Source organism: Rhinopithecus bieti, unplaced genomic scaffold (genome assembly GCF_001698545.2).
Source record: "Rhinopithecus bieti isolate Rb0 unplaced genomic scaffold, ASM169854v2 scaffold_44774, whole genome shotgun sequence".
Taxonomy (NCBI): Eukaryota; Metazoa; Chordata; class Mammalia; order Primates; family Cercopithecidae; genus Rhinopithecus; species Rhinopithecus bieti.
Genome location: NW_016819032.1, coordinates 614,318 through 636,193, shown reverse-complemented (window position 1 = coordinate 636,193; position 21,876 = coordinate 614,318). Strand labels below are relative to the sequence as shown.

The window sequence follows — 21,876 nt, the reverse complement described above, 5'->3', positions numbered from 1 at the left end:
GGATGGTCTCGATCTCCTGACCTCTTGATCCGCCCGTCTCGGCCTCCCAAAGTGCTGGGATTACAGGCTTGAGCCACTGCGCCCGGCCCAATCGTTACATTTCTTAGAAGTTTCCTAATCCGGAGCTGATTCTAGTGTTTGGATGCCCATACTAAGTTTCTGCTTTTCAAGAAGATTTCAATGTAACATCTTACCTCGCAATCATACTGTTCTAATTTTAACAATTATTTATTTAACGCTTAAGTTCTAGGCACTGCAGAATGCTTTACATAAGGTTTTCCAATTTCGTTCTCAAAACATCCCTGTGCATTGGTCGGTATTAATCCCACTTGACAGATATGGAAACTGAGGCCCAAAGAGGCTAGTCCAGGCCACTGATCTAGCTAGTGGTGTAACAGAATTTGTAAATCATATCAAAGAGTATATATTTCCGGTAAAACCCAGAGTTTTCTCCCAGGCCAAGAATTGGCCTTTTTGACCTCTGGTGATTGTTTCTCCCTGAGCCAGATAAGCTGCAAACCTGCTGGAAGCAGTGAAGGGCTGTAGGGAAGAGCAGCCTTTGCGGAGACAGCCATCTGAAATTCTGCTCCACAACCTCCGCTCCCTGAGAGGGGGCCGAACGCACCGCGGTCGCAGCTTCCCAGAGAACGCGGGTCCCCATGTCACCAGTGCCACCTGCGCTCCGGGCCCAAAGCACAGTCACAAAGCGCGGGACCTTTGGGCGGTGCTGGGCGTCCTGGCCCCGCAGCCACTGGGCAGGTTAGTTCCGCAGGACTCTGCTCTGTGGAGCTTTTGTCCTTGGGCCGGGGCCCTGCAATCCGCGCGCTACCAAGGTCGAGCCCCTCCAGGAGGCTCCCTCCTCCCGCCATTCTCCAGAGAGGAGGGGGTCGGGAAGGAAAGAACGGCGGGGCGGGGCCAGCCACCCACAGTCCCCAACCCAAGGACGTCACGGTCCCAGGTGCGAGGGCGAGGGGGCGGGAGTCCACCCCGCGCCTCCCTCCTCTGCGGAACTCCCCACCTCTGTAAGAGCGGCCCGGGCCGGCCCCCGGCTCCATTTTCTCGCAGCGGCCACACCTGGAGCCGCGCCTTAGGATTGGGCTGGGCTGGGCTGGGCCGCGCGGCAGCCACGGGGAAGACTGCCTCGGGGCGGGGAGGGAGAGGGTGGCCGGGCTGGCCGGGCTGGGGGGGCCGGGGCCAGGGAGGAGTCGAGTGCGCGCTCGGGGCAGGCGGCGGCGCGGAGGGGTGCAACGGCGGGAGGCGGAGGCGAGGGTGCGATGGCGCGGAGCCCGGGACGCGCGTACGCCCTGCTGCTTCTCCTGGTAAGTGCCGCGAGCGGGGCAGGGGAGCCACCGCGGGGGAGGGCGTCGGTGGGCAAGGTCTAGAGCTCGCGCCCAGACTTGCCCGCCGCCCTTGTGCGCGTTACCCGCCCGGCCGCCGCCAGCCCGGCGCTCCCTCCTGCTGCCCGAGGTGGGAAAGGGCCGGGCAGGCTGCGGCGAGATCCGACCTGGGGCTTCGGAAAAACCTCTTGGCTGGAGCCAGGAGAGTAGGTTGTGACCTGTCGAAGTTGTGTTTTCCTTCTCGCGTCACCCAGGCCCCAGCGCCCTTTTCTGTGGTGTGCGGGTGTAGTGAGCCCTGGGGCGGGGAACACCATTGCTGGGGGTCGGGGGCTTTGTTTAGAGTCTCCGGGATGAGAAACCTGGGGGCAGTAGGGAACAACCTCGCTCCTCTTCCACGTTCCTTGAATTTCCCTAGGATTCCCCAGCTCCTCTAGCCGCCGACACAAGCCAGTGCGCTGGGGAAACCAGGAACATACTTGTATTCTTAGAGTGCAAAAAGTTGGCTAAAAGTAGTTTGTTTTTTAAAAAAGGTGTAATTTACAAAGCTTAACTTATAAGTGGATCACCCAGATATAGTTTTAACTTAAAGTTCATGGAGTCGGTGTTTCAAAAGTTTTCCAGTAACAAAAAAAAAAATAAAAAAGTTTTCCAGTATTTAAGATAATAAACATATGTAATAGTTGGAAAACTTATTCATTTAAAAGTTACAGAAAATGGAAGTGTAGCGCCCCTTCCCCACGCCCCACCCCTCACCACCCGGAGACGACGTTCAGTCCCTGGATCTAGCGTTCTTATGCTCAAATTGGATTTTAAACTGTTGGTTTTCTGTTTGTTTAAGTGGTTGCGCGTATGTATCTCGCTGATAGGGGTTTACTAATTGGGTTTTAATAAAGTGGACAGTTATTTTGCAAATGTAGGTGTGAGTTCACCTTCCAGACAGTTCACAAATATGTGTTGACAGAGATCAGATGCAAAATCATACTGTTTTCTTATGTAATAATTAAAAACGCAAATACATTCACTGTATTCAAAGTTCAAAACATGAGCCCTTCTATCCTAGAGTTTTGGTGTGATATGGAAGAAAATCGTGTGTGTGTGTCTCAAAACGGAAAAAGGCGTGACTAAATCCAGTCTAGAGATTTCCATGAACTTTCAGGTGGAAGAGCATGATAATTAGGACGTCCAGGCCTAGCACACAGTTCATTTTCATGTTCTATTTATCCATTTCGTTTTGCCCAGGTGTTTGAGGTAACTTTCAATGAAAGTTCATTTGGTTGACAAAACTTTTCTAAAACATGATTTGGGGCTTCGTTTTTAGCCTCCGGGATGGCAAAACAACTAATCGTCTCACCTTGATGTTTCCTTGGTTAAGAAGAATTTCCAAGCTAATATGACACCTAGCTCACTTTGAGAGTTACATATTCTTTCCGTATATGAAAACAAAAGACCTTTAATCTTCAAATAATATAGCAATCAGGCCAATTTGTACACTCACAGAGTAGCAGGTCAACAAATTAGGCATATCTTTCACTTTAGCAATTTGATACTTTTACCTTATTGGGCAGTAATAAACATCTTTAGAAAGTGACTATAGCCAATGGAACAGGAGCCAAATTCTTGGACTGTTCTATGTATTTTCTATAAAACTTTCTGCAGTATAAGTTTGAATATGTTTATTTTTGTCCAGAGAATAGTGGGCAATGCAGCATTTTACCCTCAGTGTGTTTGCAGTTGTAGTTTTTGGTTAAAAAAAAAAAAAAAAAGGAAAACAACTCATCTGACAGAAGTAGTTGCCAAGGAAACAGGTCCTTTACTGGAAGGAATATAAATTGTAGTCTGTTAGGTCAGAGTTCAGTTGCAGATAACGGAATTTACTCTAGCTATTTAAAGTAAGAATAGATTTATTTCGGGGCACTAAACTGACTACCTAAGTGTAGGAAGGATTGAGAAGACTCCCATTTGAGCTGTCAGTAATGACTTCAAAGCCACACAGCAGTGCCACACTGCTTAGGGAGCTGCTGCCTCTCCTGTGACCAGGAACTGCACTGCCACTCCCACAGTCTGGAAACTGCTGTGATCAGGGTGCTACTTTCGCTACCACCTGCAGACCCATGCATGCCACATCTGCTAGGATGCATAACAACATGGATGCTTGTACCTTGCCTCTTGGTGTTCACGAATCTAATAACTAGAGCCATAGTAAGATGACTACAAAGAACCCAGCTCTTTATATTCACATCTGCTTGCCAGGAAAAACCGCAGGCACAGAGCTCTGTTTGACTTCCTTCTTTCAAATCGCATGTAAATACTGATTGAACCCAAACCCCATTCGGAACGAAGCCTGCAGTGGAGTCTATGACACGTGGCCTTTTGCTTTCCTCAGCAGTACAGGGAGACACACCAGAAGGTAGCTGTGTCACCCACATAGTTATCACACATTTAGGCCAGCTGTATCAAAATGGGAAAAAGAAATAATTTTCTGAGTAAAATTAGAGAATGTTTCCTCTTCAAGCGTTCTTTGTCTGCAATCCATTGACTCCCAAATGGTTCACAGATAGAATTCAAGGGGTTCCTAGAGATGGCAAGGAATTAATTATATATATATTTTAACTACCTTCTGACTGAAATTTAGTATTTCTTTAAATGATGAGTGTGGGGAAGACACTGCCATAGTAGTGTGAACAGTAGCTGTGACTATCACAATAGAATTCACAAATACCTTTATATCTTCTTATGGTGATCTCAAAATACCGTTTATTCTCAACATCACTAATAGACTTTCTACTAGATCTTTTACTTGATACGTTAATAACAAAATACATGATATTGCTGCATCACAAATTGGTATTTTTAAAATGCTGATAACTATTTCAATATAATTGGGTTCATTGATAATCCCCTGCATTTTATTTTATAAATTTGAAATCATTAATCTGAGAAGGGGTTCAGAGGCCTCGCCAAATTGCCAAGGAGGGCTCGTGGGTGAGAGATTTCCTGATGGTTGCTTCAAGTTTGGGTTCGACGAATGAAGCTTGTGCTTTGAAGTCAAACTACATTTTAAGGATTCAATGGCAGCAGATCACACTGTGAGCAGCCATATTTAGTAGGGTGTTAGTTTGCTAGGACTGCTGTAACAAAGTGCTAAAAACTGGGTGGCTTAAAATGACAAAAATGTATGATCTCACAGTTCCAGAGGCTAGAAATCCAAAATCAAGGTGTGGGCAGGGCCATGCTCCCTCTGAAACCAGTTTCCTTCCTTTCCTCTTCCAAGTGTGTGCTGGTTTGTTGGCAATCTTTGTCATTCCTCCTCTTGTAGGTGCATTCATTACTCCAATCCTCCATCTGCGCATGGCATTCTCTCTTTTGTCTCTTTATATCGTCTTCCCTCTGTGCATGTCTGTGTCCTTCTCCAGATTTCTTCATTTTATAAGAACATCGGTTGTACTGGATTATACCCCAAAATAATGACCTCAACTTGGTTAAATCTGCAGAGACTCTATTTCCAAATAAGGTCACATTCTGAGGTATTGGTGGTTAGTACTTCAATATATTATCTTTTAGAGGTCATAAGTTGATCCATAACAAGTAGATTCAACTATCTATAAATTATCAATAATATCAGAGTTATGCTTAGTGTTCTAATATACAACTGAATAACACAAATAATACATTTAAGTATAAATTAGATGGTGAATATTGAAGCCATAAGAATAATCAATTATCATATCCAAGGATTTTAGAAACATGGATTTCTTACTGGCTTTTGTTTCTAAAATTTGGTAGGTAATGGGAAAGTGGCAGCTCTTAACAAAAATTTTCTTTAATTATAACTTAAGGCAAGTATTTTACAAAAAGACATGAGCATTCATTGGTCTACATTCTCTCTGATTATTAGAAATCCCCGATAAGCTAGATTAAGATTTCCAAGGCTAATATTCTGTGGTATGTGGGTGTAGTGAGCCCTGGGGCAGGCTCACTACAATATAAATATGTATTTATAGAAACTTCCCAATTGATCTAATTGTCAGACAGTTGTAAGCATGAGAATTACTGGTCTATATTTTGCAAAATAGTTTATGACATAGAAAAATTTACATGGGAAAAATTACACATTGAATACAGATTGAAAACTGCCAAATTGTAATTAAAATTAGAAACTTTAGGCTGGGCACGGTGGCACACGCCTGTAATCCCAGCACTTTGGGATGCCAAGGTGGGCGGATCACCTGAAGTCAGAGAGTTTGAGACCAGCCTGGCCAGCATGGTGAAACCCCGCCTCTACTAAAAATACAAAAAATTAGCGGGTGTGATGACGCATGCCTGTAGGCCCAGTTACTCAGGAGGCTGAGGCACGAGAATCACTTGAACCTGGGAGGCGAAGGTTGCAGTGAGCCGAGATTGTGCCACTGCACTCCAGCCTGGGTGACAGAGGGGGACTCTGTCAAAAAAAAAAAGAAGGAAGGAAGGAGGGAAGAAAGGAAGGAAGGAACTTTAGCTGAAAGCATAAAGGACTTTTAGATCTATTTGAGCAATTTTTAATCACAGCTTTTTTCCCCTTTCACTCTGCCACAGATTTCAGTAGCTTTGATAACAGCTTTTAAACGTATAGTCTGTAAATGATGAAAAACTATCTTCTCAGTTTTGTTTTTTATTAAGTTTTTATCGTATGCAAAGCTTGGTGATTAGAGTGAAGGAGCTGGAACAACAGAATTCATACCATGGTCTATAGTGAGATGAGAAATGTCCATAAGAAAAGAAACTAAACACACATGACCCCTATTTAGTGAATCCCTGCTTGATGCTAGGCAATGTGCTAAACACTGGGGAACTATGAAAAAGACAGACATGTTCTGCCCACATGGTGCTTACAGTCTAATGAATGGTGCAGCAAGTAAATGGTTAACTTCCAAATGGGTAACGATAGAGTAAGAAGAGTAATAATAGAGAAACATAATACCATGGAGCCTACAGAAGGAACAACTGTCTCAGCACTGGGTATCCCAGCTAGTATCTGAGAATAATTATAAATTAATGAGATGATAAGAAGAGAAATAGATTCTAGGTAGAAAGAAGAGCATCTACAAAGGCCTGAAAACAACAGTTCATGGTTCTGCAGAGGAACCTAAACGTTCATTGTTGCTTGAACATAGAAAGTGAGGCAGAAGAATGTATAGGAAGATAGGCCTTAAAGCCAACAGAAGCCCAAAAAAGCTAATTGCCAAGGAAGTGTTTTTAGGGAGGTATTCACATCACTAAATAAATGAAAAGATGGGCTTTGGTTGAGATGGTCAGGAAAGGGCAAGAAAGAAGAGATAGGATTTTATAGGATTTGAGTGATTAAGTATAATTTTGCCTGGTTAAAAAGAGAGGCAAGAGGCATTGAGGACTTGGTAAGCTGAGATCAAAGCCAGGCAGAAAAGCCCAGAGATCATGGGGTACCTGGGAGGGAGAAGCAGCCTGGCTGCCATAGGGAGATTGGTTTGGGAGCCAAAGGGGTGGGAAGGCATTTTGGTTGTCACAGTGCCTGAGGTTGCCGCTGGTATTTAGTTCCCGAAGCCCAGGGACACTAAGACTCTTACATTCTGTAGAACCTTCAAGAATTGGGCACATGTGAAGAATTTTTCTATCCAAAATGCTTATAGCACCCACATTGAGAAACAGTGATAGGCAAATAGTAAGAGGTTCTAAGTAGGGATTTATTTTACTTGTCTGGACCCGCTTTTGAAAGGCAAATATCTCTTGGGTTGATTACACCTTGACACATTCATCCACTCAACAAATATTGAGCACCTACTCTGTGCCAAGCCCTGTTCCAGGTCTCACCTCGAAATCATGCCTGACTGTGCATTATTTTCATCAGTCAAGAAGTTGCCAACTGGCTGACTGGGGAGTGTTTTGGATGGAGATGAGAGATGAGACCGTTTAGATTTCCCTTGTTCTAAAACACCTACATCTAACCACTCTTTCAAGCCCCCTACAATGCAAACAAAAACATTAAACTAAATGTTTGATACCCACTGCCTCATTTTAATGATCCAGTCTCCTTAGACCCCAAAAGTGCTTACTGAGAAACTGGGCAAGGGTACTAGCTCAGTCATCATCTCCTTTTAACATCATTAATCATATCATTTCTTGTTCAGATATCACCTTCCTTTGCTTCCTCAGTATTCTGGGGTTCCTTTCACTTACAGGAACCTGCAGTGCTTCTCACCCCTTTTTTTTCTGGCCAAGCACAATGGGGCAGGTGCAGGGGTACACAGTACATATATCACTAGGAGACATCAAGTAGGGGTGGGAGAGAATGGCAGTGGCCAAGAGGATGCTGCCATTAGGACAGTGTGTGTGTGGATGTTGAGAACGTCCCCAGCGGCCAGGCAGTCCATGCCCGTCATTGAGCCACACTGCCCTGCTCTCTGTTACCTAGCATCTCTCCTCCCTACTCAAATACTTTCCCGAGGACCTAAGCTTAACATGTCTGCAGTCTGTGCTCTGGGAATTGCATCTTTCTAGCTACTCAGACTGAAAACCTTGACACCCTCTGATTCCTTCCCTGTTATCCCCACACAGGGCATTGCCAAGGATTTTTGTCCCCATAAAGGCTCCTACTTCTACCCATCTATCTCATCGCCATTCGCCTGATGCTGTTCCTCATTCCATCTCCCTGACTTAATACTTTAATCTCTGAACTGTCTCCTGCCTTTTATCTTGCACGGTACTGCCAGAAAATCTTTCAGAATCACTAGCGACCTAGTCTCCCTAATGAGAAGCTGGCAATGACTCTCCACTCCTTATAAGATCAGTGAAGAACCTCAGCTCAACCCTTTGTCCTTCTTTTCTTTTGTTTTTTTTTTTTTTTTTTTTTGAGATGGAGTCTTGCTCTGTCGCCCAGACTGGAGAGAAGTGGCACGATCTCGGCTCACTGCAAGCTCCGCCTCCCGGGTTCACACCATTCTCCTGCCTCAGCCTCCCAAGTAGCTGGGACTACACGCGCCTGCCACCATGCCCAGCTAATTTTTTTGTATTATTAATAGAGACGGGGTTTCACCCTGTTAGCCAGGATGGTCTCAGTCTCCTGACCTCGTGATCTGCCCGCTTCGGCCTCCCAAAGTGCTGGGATTACAGGCGTGAGTAACCGCGCCCGGCCTTTGTCCTTATTTTCTACTTGCCACCATTGTATAGTTCTAGGTGCCAAACTACACTACTTTTCATTTTTTGTCCAAATATCTCCATGTTCTGGCACATGCAGTCTCTCATCTGTGCGTTTTCCTTCCTCCTATATGCACAGAAACAGATTATCTTCCATTTCCAAGGCCAAGACCATTGCTATCTCCTTGCTAAACCTCTCCTGAATTCCCCACAAGGAAGTAATCTTGCCTTTTCTGAGTTCCCCAGAACTATTTTTATAGCCGTCAGTTATACAATTAAGGTTTCCTACCTCATAGTAGTTTGATCCTCCTATTAAACTGTAAGCTTCTTCAGAGCAAGATATTTGTATCTTTTATCTATAAACTAGCTAACTGCCTTGGGCACAGATGCATTCTTTAAAAACCTCAGTTAAAGTATCTTTCTATGTTTAGAAAAGCTGGAATAGTGATATGAATTTCATGTGTTTAAGAGAATTATTTAATGCCCAGGTGGGTTAAGTAGTAATTTTTTTTTTTTTTGGGGGGGCAGAGTCTCTCTCTTTTACCAGGCTGGAGTGCAGTGGCGCAGTCTCAGCTAACTGCAACCTCCACCTCCCAGGTTCAAGCGATCCTCCTGACTTAGCCTCCCGAGTAGCTGGGACTACAGGTGCACACCATCACGCCCATCTAATTTTTGTATTTTTAGTAGAGACAGAGTTTCACCATGTTGGCCAGAATGGTCTCCATCTCGTGACCTCGTGATCTGGCCTGCCTTGGCCTCCCAAAGTGCTGGGATTACAGGCGTGAGCCACTGCACCCGGCCAAGTCGTAAATTTTTGTTTAACTTTTATGCATTTAGCAGTCACAAATTGGGCATCCACTATATGACCAATAGTCTTCTAAGGGCATGTGAACTGCCCCCTGCAATCCTGGAGCTTACAGTGGAGAAAGGAGCGTAAGGACAAGAACTTGACATTTTTTGAATATCTGCTGTGTGCCAGTCACTGGATTTAGTGAAAGTTAATAATGGGTGAAATTGAATCAAACCCAGGTTCACCTGGCACCAAATGCCTGTCAATCCAGAGACATCATCGAGAATTCCCCTTAGAGCAGTTTGCTACAGTGAGTCATCAATAAGGTCTGAACTTCTGGAACTAGGTAATTAATTTCACTGCAAATTAGAATCATTCTAGAGAGGAAAAAGAGAAGAAATGTAAATTAAGATTTACCTCATTTCAGAGAGATAGTCCTGCAAAACTGTACATACAACTTTCTAAAGCCCTTGATTTTCACTCTCTTCAATTTTGCTGATCCACTTATTTGAGACTAATGAAATGCTTGCTTCCCACTTTGGACCTTGGAGTCTCCTGTGGGTTAATTTCTGGTAGTTCCTGCAGTTTGCCTTGCTGACAGGCCAGTGCCATCTAATGGTTAAAAAGGACAAGTCTGAAGCTCTTGGTTTTCTTAAACTTCTCGGTGAAAAGAAATCATTGTCTTCATTTTACTTTTCAGTGTAGTGTCAGGAATATACTGCAGCAAAAAAGTGGAAACAGCCTACACTTTTTGTTTATCAAATTTTGTGAAGTCTGTTGTACAGATTTATTTATATTTTGCCTAATTCCAAAAGCATTTGNTTTTTTTTTTTTTTTTTTGAGATGGAGTCTTGCTCTGTCGCCCAGACTGGAGAGAAGTGGCACGATCTCGGCTCACTGCAAGCTCCGCCTCCCGGGTTCACACCATTCTCCTGCCTCAGCCTCCCAAGTAGCTGGGACTACACGCGCCTGCCACCATGCCCAGCTAATTTTTTTGTATTATTAATAGAGACGGGGTTTCACCCTGTTAGCCAGGATGGTCTCAGTCTCCTGACCTCGTGATCTGCCCGCTTCGGCCTCCCAAAGTGCTGGGATTACAGGCGTGAGTAACCGCGCCCGGCCTTTGTCCTTATTTTCTACTTGCCACCATTGTATAGTTCTAGGTGCCAAACTACACTACTTTTCATTTTTTGTCCAAATATCTCCATGTTCTGGCACATGCAGTCTCTCATCTGTGCGTTTTCCTTCCTCCTATATGCACAGAAACAGATTATCTTCCATTTCCAAGGCCAAGACCATTGCTATCTCCTTGCTAAACCTCTCCTGAATTCCCCACAAGGAAGTAATCTTGCCTTTTCTGAGTTCCCCAGAACTATTTTATAGCCGTCAGTTATACAATTAAGGTTTCCTACCTCATAGTAGTTTGATCCTCCTATTAAACTGTAAGCTTCTTCAGAGCAAGATATTTGTATCTTTTATCTATAAACTAGCTAACTGCCTTGGGCACAGATGCATTCTTTAAAACCTCAGTTAAAGTATCTTTCTATGTTTAGAAAAGCTGGAATAGTGATATGAATTTCATGTGTTTAAGAGAATTATTTAATGCCCAGGTGGGTTAAGTAGTAATTTTTTTTTTTTTGGGGGGGCAGAGTCTCTCTCTTTTACCAGGCTGGAGTGCAGTGGCGCAGTCTCAGCTAACTGCAACCTCCACCTCCCAGGTTCAAGCGATCCTCCTGACTTAGCCTCCCGAGTAGCTGGGACTACAGGTGCACACCATCACGCCCATCTAATTTTGTATTTTAGTAGAGACAGAGTTTCACCATGTTGGCCAGAATGGTCTCCATCTCGTGACCTCGTGATCTGGCCTGCCTTGGCCTCCCAAAGTGCTGGGATTACAGGCGTGAGCCACTGCACCCGGCCAAGTCGTAAATTTTGTTTAACTTTTATGCATTTAGCAGTCACAAATTGGGCATCCACTATATGACCAATAGTCTTCTAAGGGCATGTGAACTGCCCCTGCAATCCTGGAGCTTACAGTGGAGAAAGGAGCGTAAGGACAAGAACTTGACATTTTTTGAATATCTGCTGTGTGCCAGTCACTGGATTTAGTGAAAGTTAATAATGGGTGAAATTGAATCAAACCCAGGTTCACCTGGCACCAAATGCCTGTCAATCCAGAGACATCATCGAGAATTCCCCTTAGAGCAGTTTGCTACAGTGAGTCATCAATAAGGTCTGAACTTCTGGAACTAGGTAATTAATTTCACTGCAAATTAGAATCATTCTAGAGAGGAAAAGAGAAGAAATGTAAATTAAGATTTACCTCATTTCAGAGAGATAGTCCTGCAAAACTGTACATACAACTTTCTAAAGCCCTTGATTTTCACTCTCTTCAATTTTGCTGATCCACTTATTTGAGACTAATGAAATGCTTGCTTCCCACTTTGGACCTTGGAGTCTCCTGTGGGTTAATTTCTGGTAGTTCCTGCAGTTTGCCTTGCTGACAGGCCAGTGCCATCTAATGGTTAAAAGGACAAGTCTGAAGCTCTTGGTTTTCTTAAACTTCTCGGTGAAAAGAAATCATTGTCTTCATTTTACTTTTCAGTGTAGTGTCAGGAATATACTGCAGCAAAAAAGTGGAAACAGCCTACACTTTTGTTTATCAAATTTTGTGAAGTCTGTTGTACAGATTTATTTATATTTTGCCTAATTCCAAAAGCATTTGTGGCCATTACAGAAAACACCTACCAGTGAAACGGTATTTTTTTTTTTACATTTCTAGTCATTTAATAAATGCTGTTTTGAATTGAAATTGTATTTTAGTTAGCTTGTTTCAGCAACCGCAACAATGACTTTAATGAAAAGAAAAAGTATTGTTTCTTTTTTTTTAAATTATACTTTAAGTTGCTGGGGTACATTGTGCAGAACGTGCAGGTTTGTTACATAAGTTACAGCGCTGCCATGGTGGTTTGCTGCCCCATCAACCATCATCTGCATTAGGTATTTCTCCCTAATACTATCTCTCCCTCCCCCCCCCCCAGCCCCAAGCAGGCCCCCCAGTGTGTAATTCCCCTCCCTGTGTCCATGGGTTCTCATTGTCAGCTCCCACTTAATGAGTGAGAACATGGCGGTGTTTGCTTCTGTTCTTGTGATAGTTTGCTGAGAATGATGGTTTCGCAGCTTTCTCGCATGTCCCTGCAAAGGACATGAGCCATCCTTTTTTATGGCTGCATAGTATTCCATGGTGTATATGTGCGCCACATTTTATTTATCCAGTCTATCACTGGATGGGGCATTTGGGTTGGTTTCCAAGTTTTTTGCATTGTGAATAGTGGCCACAGTAAACATTGTGTGCATGTGTCTTTATAGTAGAATAATTTATAATCTCTTGGGTAATATAGCCCAGTAAATGGGATGGCTGAGCGCTCTCGAACATATGTATTTCTGTCTAAGATCCCCTTGATGAATAACTACAACACTGTCTTCTCCAACGATATTGCGCGGGCTGAGCAAGACTACGTTTGCAGGTTTTGTGCAATCGTAACATGACCTATCTTCTCATCCTACACAGGCTGTAAAGCTCCAAGCCTTCCTATTTCTCCCTAGGGCATTCGACTCTCCCATGCGCATCTGCTTCACTCTCATAACTTTCATGCGAATGCGCTATTTTCAGCCAGGCAATCGTTTGCGCCATGAGACTGAGTGACAGTCTCAGCTTGATGGTTTTGATTTGCAGTTCCGTCTAAGCCAGTGCGGAGTTGATGGTGCTGCGTATTGTTGTCCATGGTTATGGTAGGACGCCTGCAACATACCAAATGCATCTTCTGAGCCATTGTGTTCTGGAGTTCACAAGTCCTTCGACTCCCCACTTTTGATAGGGCGTCCTCAGTCGTATTTTCTGATAAACTTTGGTTTAAGTTCCTGCGGATATTATTAGCCCTTTGTCAGATGGATAGATTGCAAAAATTTTCTCCCATTCTGTAGGTTGCCTGTTCATGCTAATGATAGTTTCTTTTGCTGCCCAGAAGCTCTTTAGTTTAGTTAGATCCTGTTTGTCAATTTTGGCTTTTGTTGCCATTGCTTTTGGTGTTGTAGTCATGAAGTCCTTGCCCATGCCTGTGTCCTGAGTGGTATTGCCTAGGTTTTCTTCTAGGGTTTTTATGGTCTTAGGTCTTACATTTAAGTCTTTAATCCATCTTGAGTTAATTTTTGTACAAGGTATAAGGAAGGGGTCCAGTTTCAGTTTTCTGCATGTGGCTAGCCAGTTTTCCCAACACCATAAAATGGTAAAGTATTTTTTAAGTGACAAATGCTTAGGACCAGTAAAAGTTGAACTAGAAGAAGAGGTATAAACCAGGGAAAACACTACCTAAAGCAATTCAATTGTAGTTGATGAATACTTGTAAAATGAAAAATCTTTTTGTGATGAGGAGAATTCACAGTTACTGAACTGCCCGATTTATTTTATTTTATTTTATTTATTCTTGAGACAGAGTTTCACTCTGTCACTCTGGCTGGAGTGCAGTGGCGCCATCTCGGCTCACTGCAACCTCTGCCTCCTGGGTTCAAGTGATTCTTGTGCCTCAGCCTCCCGAGTAGCTGAGATTACAGGCATGCACCACCACCCCTGGCTAATTTTTGTATTTTCAGTAGAGACGGGGTTTCACTGTGTTGGCCAGGTTGGTCTTGAACTCCTGATCACAAGTGATCCACCCACCTCTGCCTCCCAAAGTGCTGGGATTACAGGTGTGAACTTACAGGTGCGACCTTACAGGCATGAGCCACTGAGCCCAGCCTGAATTGCCTGATTTAGAACACATCTTTTCACATGTCTCTCCGTAACTAGGGGCTCATTATCCAGTTTATGAATTATCCAGGCTCTCCTCTTCCCTTTCCTATGCTGCCATGTGATTTTACACAGTGGTTTCCGAAAGGGTGGTCCCACCTTTGGGACCAAGCAGCATCAGCATCCCCAGGAAACTTGTTAGATACAAATTCTTGGACCCCATCCAGACCTACTGAGTCAGACACTCTAAGGCGGGGCTCAGTAATCTGTGTTTTATCAAGGTGATTCTAATGCTACTCAAGCTTGAAAACCACTGTTCACATCCCAATTAGAAAATAAAAATAAATGGAGTAGAAAAGAAGATTAAATATTAAAAAGCCCTATGCCAAGGGAAAAAATAGGAACTGTCCATGAATATACCAAACTTTACCTGAAATAAGAATTCACAGCATGCATGAACAAGTCAAGTGTAGCAAAGCATTGCTAAATGCATGTTTTAAAATTCTGAGTTAATAAAAAGTTTTCAAAGAAACTGTCTTCCTCTTTGTAACTAACTTCAATATGACTCACCTAAAATCATATTTGTTACATTCAGATTAGCCCAAACATCCCAAGAACAGGTGAAAGATTTTAAGTCATATACTTTATTACTGTCAGATTTAAAATATTTATTATTACCTAACATTCAAATTCAGAGTTCAAAAATTGAAAGTTCAAAATACTGCTTTTTTTAAAAAATTAGCAATTGTGAAAAATACAATTACGTATTTAAATCAGCTGTTGAGTGAGACTGCTATAGGAATATAGAAATGTCTAGATCATCTATAAGTTGGACTTTTAAGTTGGAATTTTCTAAATAAGTTGTGCTGGTTAGCCTTAAAATAAATTTTATAAAAACTGCCTTTTCTTCCTCCCATCCCCAAAATAAGATTAAGAAGAAAAAACTGCAGTAGGTGAATTCTAACATAAACCTGACCCACGTCAGATTTATCAGAGCAGATCACCAAAATCATTGGTCCACCGTGACTGCACTGGGTCACTGGAACTCTTCTGAATGTGTACATTTCTATGACTATAGACTACAGAGCCTTCTTTGTGGCTACAGAGACTACTGCAGACCAGACCACCAGCTCTGCCAATACAAATAGAAAAATCAGGATGTGTGACCGGAGGAAATAAACAAGTGGCATCCACTCCCTTTATTTTATCTCATTTTATTTCTTTCAGATTATTTCAGCCAAAGTTGAAAACTCTTTAAGAATGAATTGGGGATAAACCAGGGATCTTCTGGGCAGTTTTTGATTTGACCTCCTGTACAATAAAAGGGAGAAACAAAAGAGTTATAAAACATTCTGCCTGGTTGGAAGGTTGAGTAACATAAGGAAAGAAAATAACACAGATGTTAGATGATGGGCCTGAGATGGGCATGAATTTAAAGAACCACTGGCAAGTGTCACGTCCTCTGTGTTTGAGTTCTAAAGATAGTCTGTTGAGCACACTGCTTACCTTCTAGTAATTTCTCACTGAATGGACATTAGAAGCCATTATAGGGACTCAAAGTTGAAATAATGTTTTAAACTAATTTGTATTTCTCTACGTCCATTTTTAATAAGATATCTCTTAGTCTGAGTTATTAAAGTTTAAGGGATTACCTCACCGTAAAACCACTGAACACTTCAAGATTCTCTGCTTTAAAGGAAAGACTTCTGATAGAGAACCTGTCAGCCAGGAGGAACTGCCATCCCGTGACTCATGAGTCCCCCTGGATTCTTCGTGTTTAAACTCATCAAGGTGACTTCAGAACAGAAAGTCTTTTGTAAAAGTGCTGACCTTGAAAACAACGACTACATTGATTGATGCTGTTTGGTATTCCCTCATGCCTCTGCAAAAAAAAAAAAAAATCTTTTGCCAGATACCAGGAAGTCCAGTTTTATAAGATGTGCAGGATCCAATGGTAGGAAATTTTTTACGTGTTTTCAAAGCAGCAAAACTAGTTAAAATAAAGTAACTTTTTTAGACTTAGCAAATTAGAAAAGCTTTTGCAGAATTTTTTGGTTCATCTGAAAACACTGCTTTGGATACAGGAACTAGCAGCTTACTTTTCCTCGTCAGTCTTAAAGGCATGTTGCAGGTGACATTTTTCTGTCACCAAGTTCCTGGTGAGAAAAAAAGTCACACATTTAGTGTTTGGAGGAAACCATATCGGCCATCTTGTCCAGCCACCCTTCCGATGTTTGAAACCCCTTTACAGCATCCCCACAGGAAGTGACTCAAACTTACAGAGTGGACAGGTTTTTTTTTAAAGTGCCAGGGAGTGGGAATGGAGGACTAAGGCAGAAAGTTTCTGCTTATTCCATTCATGTTATTTGCAGTATACTACCCACTGGAGATGTACAGAATCTCCACAGTCCTCTGCAACTTGTATGACTGTCCTGACCCTAGGTACTACAGTAGCTTCCAATCAGAGAAACACAGCCATGGTTTCTTAACCTCAGCACTTTGCCAGTTGGAGTCAGATAACACTTAGTTGTAAGGGCTATCGTGTGCATTGTAGGATGTTTGACAGCATCTCTGGTTTCTACCCACTAGATGCCACTGGCATTTATCTCCCCGACCTCAAGCCTAAACCTGGTTTGACAACCAGAAATGTCTCCAGAATTATCAAATATCCCCAGTGGCAGGAGGAGCGGGGCAGGGCAAAACTGTCCCTAGTGGAGAACGATTGGTCTAAATTAAGAATGTGTTCTGTGAGATACAGGAATCAGATCCAAATTATTTAGAAAGCAGTGGCTGAGATCTTAACTGTTTGCTTAGTCAAATAAACAAACAGTTCCACAATTGACAAAATGTTAGTGCAGTTCTTTTTTCTTTTTTGTATAGTGAATGAAGCAAATATTTCAGTCCATCACACCTTATTAAAAACATGCTACTGCAATAGGTGCTATAAAAATGCAGATAGCAGAACCCTATTACCTAGATTCCAAGACAACCTTGACTTTAGGATGCACATCAATTTTTTATGTTTTAGTGTAACATCCATACAGAAAAGTGCACATATCACGAGTGCACTGAATCTTCACAAACTGAAAACACCGTGTCACCAGTAACCAGATGAAGAAACAGATTGCCAGCATCCCAGAAGGCCCCTTGTGCTCCCTTCAGTCCCTATGAGCCCCCTGATAGCCACTGTCCAGATTCACAGCAGATTAGCCTTGCCTGTGTTACACGGACTCCCTAGATGCTCAGCAATTTAATACCAGCCTTTTGAGAGAAGAAAAGAAACATTACATTAAAGATGTACAAGACCTCTAATATGCATCCCAGTTCCGTAACTAAAACTGACTGATGACTCCCAAATGTTTATCTCCAGGCATAACTTCTTTTCTGAGCTACTAACTCCTATATCCAAAAGGCCATTCACACAGAACACATAAAAACAGCTCTTACCTCCCATTTCACCCCTCCCTCAACACCACCCCCCCTCTCCTGCCCCACCTTCAGCTTACCCCATCCCTCTCCCCATTCTGTCTCATCTCTGGAAATGGTGCCTTCACTCACCCAGGTGTTCCGGATCAAAATCCTAAGGGTCATCTGGACTGTTCGCCCTCATTCATTCCATTCACAGGTCTCTGTTGCCTCTGCCTTCAAAATAAACACTAGAGGTATCTACTTTCTTTCATCTTTACTGCAACCCCCAGGGTTTAAGCTAGTGTTATCTATCGCACCGCTCCTACTCTTACCCCTTTATGGTCTGTTCTCCGTATAGTAGCACCAGTTAGCTTTTTCAAACATAAACTGATTTGTATCATTTCCAAACATAAAAGCTTCCAGTGGCTTCCTCTCACACTCAGGATAAAACCCGAAGTCCTCTCCCTGACTGGGTACTGGCCTATTATCCCTGTGACATCATCGTCAGTGATTCATCACTGCATGGCCTGGGCGTTCCTTTTGCCGGGCTCTGCCTGACTGGCCTCCTCATACCATTCAGGTCTCTGTGCAGATGCAGCCCCTTCTGAGAGTTTTTCCACACTTCCAAATCATTCTGTACTATCCTGGCCCTGTTTTAATTGTTTATAGCTCTTACCAAAACCTGGTCTGTCTTTGTCTGTCTCCCCAGTATGTAAGCAACCCACAGGGTAAGAATATTGTGTTACTTACCATATCCTACAAGCTCAGGAAATTGAGGGTATGAATTAATTCAAACTTGCAGAAATTTTAAGATGAGGACCATGCAAGACTTAGAATTGAGGAAATGTCTCATAAATTCTATTTATTGAATGCCAGTCACTGCAATAGTTACATTTCATGTCTTTCTTTAATTTGCACATCAGCCCTGCAAAACGGATGTGTCCTAGTTAGGTGGCTATCAGATGCAAGTAACAAAACCCAACTAAAACTAGGTTAAAGAAAAGAATATTGAATATCTCATAAGAAAAGGTCTAGAGAGAGAGTTGGTCCAGATTTGAATGATTCTGTAACTTAAAGCCTTTATGGTTTCAGTTTGGCTTCTCTAGCATTTCGTTAGCTCTCCCCTCATGGTCACAGCATGGCTGTAGCTATTCCAAATGTCACTTCCTCACTCAGCAGTCTCCAGAGGCACTTAAATAGGGAGGTTATGCATGCGCTTCTCTTTTAATCAGTGAGGAGAATCTTTTGTAGGGTCTCCTGATACCTCGTTAGCCAAAATTCTCTTATACATTTATGCCTAAACCAGCCACTATCAAAGTAAACAGGCATACATACCCTGCTTTGTCATACCAGTCATTCAGCTCCATGAGCTAGGCAGGGTCTACCTGAGAGTACAAAATAGAGTCTTATGAACACTGAAGATGAGAGAAAATGCCAGTAAGCTAGACAATTGAAAGTGTCTGCCACAGTATGTATTACTCTCCTGTTACAGATAAGGAAATTCAGACTAAAGCGTCTTATCTGGCAGAATCTCTTCCCCGCTTCCCTCTGCCCTAAGGATGGGTTAGTCTTAATGACTCACTCCCAAAGAATGGAATAGGGACAGGGAAAATAGTAACTTTACAGCAGAGAACTGCAATCAGTACCTTAGCCCGTGGTGTCATGTGGATATTGCATACCAGCTAGTATGGTGTGACAAAAAGGGCACTTAAGCTCTGTGATGTTCTTTCCAAAAACGCCTAATACTGGTCTAATCATGAGAAAAACAACCGGTAAACCCAAATTGGAGGACATTATGCAGGATACTCAGCCAGTATTCCTCAAAACCATCAAGGTCATGAGAAGCAAAGACTGGGAAACTGTCAAAAAACTAGAGGATATAAAGGAGATGTGATCACCAAATGCAGTGTGGAATGGTAGATTGGATCTTGGAACAGCAAAATAACAGTAGTGGGGGAAATGGTAAAATCAGAATAAAGTATGGAATTTAGTTAACAGTGCATTAACTAAATGCACCAATGTTAATCTCTTAATTTTGACAGATATACAGTAGCTATTTAAGATGTTAACATACGAGGAAAGCGGAGAAAGGAACTGCTGTTACTATCTTTGCAACATTTGTGTAAATCTAAAATTATTCCTAAGTAAAAACATATTTTAAAAGAAATGTGTACTAGGTAATTGTTGAAACTGGATGTTAGCTACATGGGTGTTCATTGTACTGTTCACTCTGCTTTTACACATGTTTGCAATTTAAAATGATTTTAATGTTAAAAATACATACATAATGAAATATATTTTATGAATTTCTGCCTTCGAGATACCAGCAGTCAAGAGTGACAACAATTCTTGTGCTGACTACTGAAACAATAATGAATAAAGCAGACTTCATTGACTGTTTTTGTACCTAAACAAACAAATGATATTTCATGTCACATTCTATAATCTTGCTCCTCAAAATTTGGTCCAAGAACCCACAACATTGCTATCATCTGAGATCTTCTTAGAAATGTAAAGTGTAAGGCTGACCTCTAGACCTACTGAATTGGAATCTTCATTTTAACAAGGTCCCCAGTGAACAAAATACACATTAAAGTTTAAGAAGCACTGTTGGTAACCATGCGATTTTCTGCATTTCTGAGCAAATCACATCTAGAAAGTAAATTCCAATAAAAATCAGTGAAGAGGCTCATATAATGAATTTACCTTTGACTAGAGGACTATAAATTACTTCCATTTTCTTATGTCCTAGTAAAACAGATGACACTTGGTCAGTGATTTGTTTTAATGCGACCACCAAAGCAGGTGCCAGAGAAAAGGCAAGTAGGCAAGGTAAAAAAGGAAACTTTATTAGCTAGCCAATGTGAAGGAAGAAAGGGCGAAGTTCACCGGTCTCCGGCGGCGGAGGCCGAGGAAGTCGCTCGGCGTCCTCAGGCGAGGTTCCTGGGTCCGTGTAGGAGGAGGGGCCGAGGAAGTTCGCACCGCGCGCCTGCCGGGAGCGGCTTTTCTGGGAGTGGGAGGGCAACAGGCGGGACACGGGCGTGTCAGGGGGCGTTCCCTAGGTGCGGCCAGGTAAATCTCGGTCTCTTCGGATTGACGTCACCTGGCGCATGCCCGGTTGATCTGCACCTTCCCGGGTGCCGGCTACATTTTGGCGCGCGCGGGAAAAGTTGGTGATGAAGAACACAGAAGTATGCCATCTTAGTCACCTTTGTTCTTTGTTTCCCTCTCCCTCCGTCCAGACAGTCCAACCTTTTATTGATTATGATGATTGGGGGCGTCGTTGTCTGTCCGGCTGCTTCCTGCTGTCGGGGCTTTGTCATGAGGGTCTATGGTTGGCACCTGGAAGTAGGGATGTAGGATCATCTGGTTGAAGGCGACACGGGTGATCTCTTGAACTTTGGCTTGGAGAAATTTGATTAAAAGGGGGGCCAAACATAGGATAAGACAGAGAATTAGTATAGGGATGAGAAATGGGAGCATCTGTTGCACTACCGGTAATAACCATATAGGTGGACCTGGTGTTAAGGGAGTGTTGTAGTTCTTTAGTTCTGTTTTAATCTGGTTTAGGGTTTGGATATTAGTGTCAACTAGACCTGATTGGTTTATGTAATAGCAACATTCTTCTAAGAAAAGACATGTTCCTCCTTTTTCAGCTGTGAGAAGATCTAGTGCTCTCCTGTTTTGTGCTGCCACTTGGGCTACTGAAGTGATTTGACGTTGTAAGGAGGCTAGACTTTCAGCCGACGCCTCTATAGCTTCTTGAATTTGGGTGGTTAGAGATCGGGTAGATTGTACAGAGTAGGCAAGAGCCCCAGTTCCAAGTCCTGATGCCACTAAGGAGGAGGCTAGGGAAATCCCGATGACTAAGGGAAGGACGATGGCCCGTTTTTGGAGATTATTAGGAGAAGAGTTAAATTGTAGGGTGAGTTCAGCCACTTCTGCTTTGCTATATAGAGTTAAGCTAGGTACTAGGGACACTGGGACGCAGAGGGATTGGTTGATGGATGCATGGTTAAGGACCTTGAAGAGGGTTTTATTACACCAGAAATAACCTCCAACTGGGCTGTCTGGGTTTTCTTGGGCGGTTGGGTATAATTACACCAGGAGGAGTTTGGGGCAGAGTAGCAGAAAGGAAGGATTGGATTTTCTGGGTTTTGGTATAGTGGGACTTGCAGTAAGAACGGTTTCTGGGAGGTGCTTGTAGAGCCAGCTGTAGCCTTGAAAGCAGTAGGTAAAGGGACTGCCACTAAGGGGGCTTCTTTAAGGGCTGCACAGAGGAAACAGTGGGGGAGATGTGTTATGTTAGCTGCCCGTGTTAAGTTTAACCCTTGACGGACTAGCTTTAACCATGAGAAGGGGTCTTTGTTGGAGGAGTGTAGTTGATCTTGTATGGAGGAGTGTAGTTG

The 21,876-nt window shown here is 42.9% G+C and overlaps 1 protein-coding gene across 1 annotated transcript in view; it reads left to right on the top strand.

The window, feature by feature from the left end:
- Positions 1–1,019: 1,019 nt before the first annotated feature.
- Positions 1,020–21,876, top strand: part of DSG2 (desmoglein 2) — a 64,218-nt gene continuing 43,361 nt past the window's right edge. Inside the window, exon 1 of the mRNA XM_017858052.1 lies at positions 1,020–1,319. Within this exon, the coding sequence (XP_017713541.1) occupies positions 1,275–1,319 (45 nt within the window). The 5' untranslated portion in view covers positions 1,020–1,274. The remainder of the gene's footprint in view (positions 1,320–21,876) is intronic.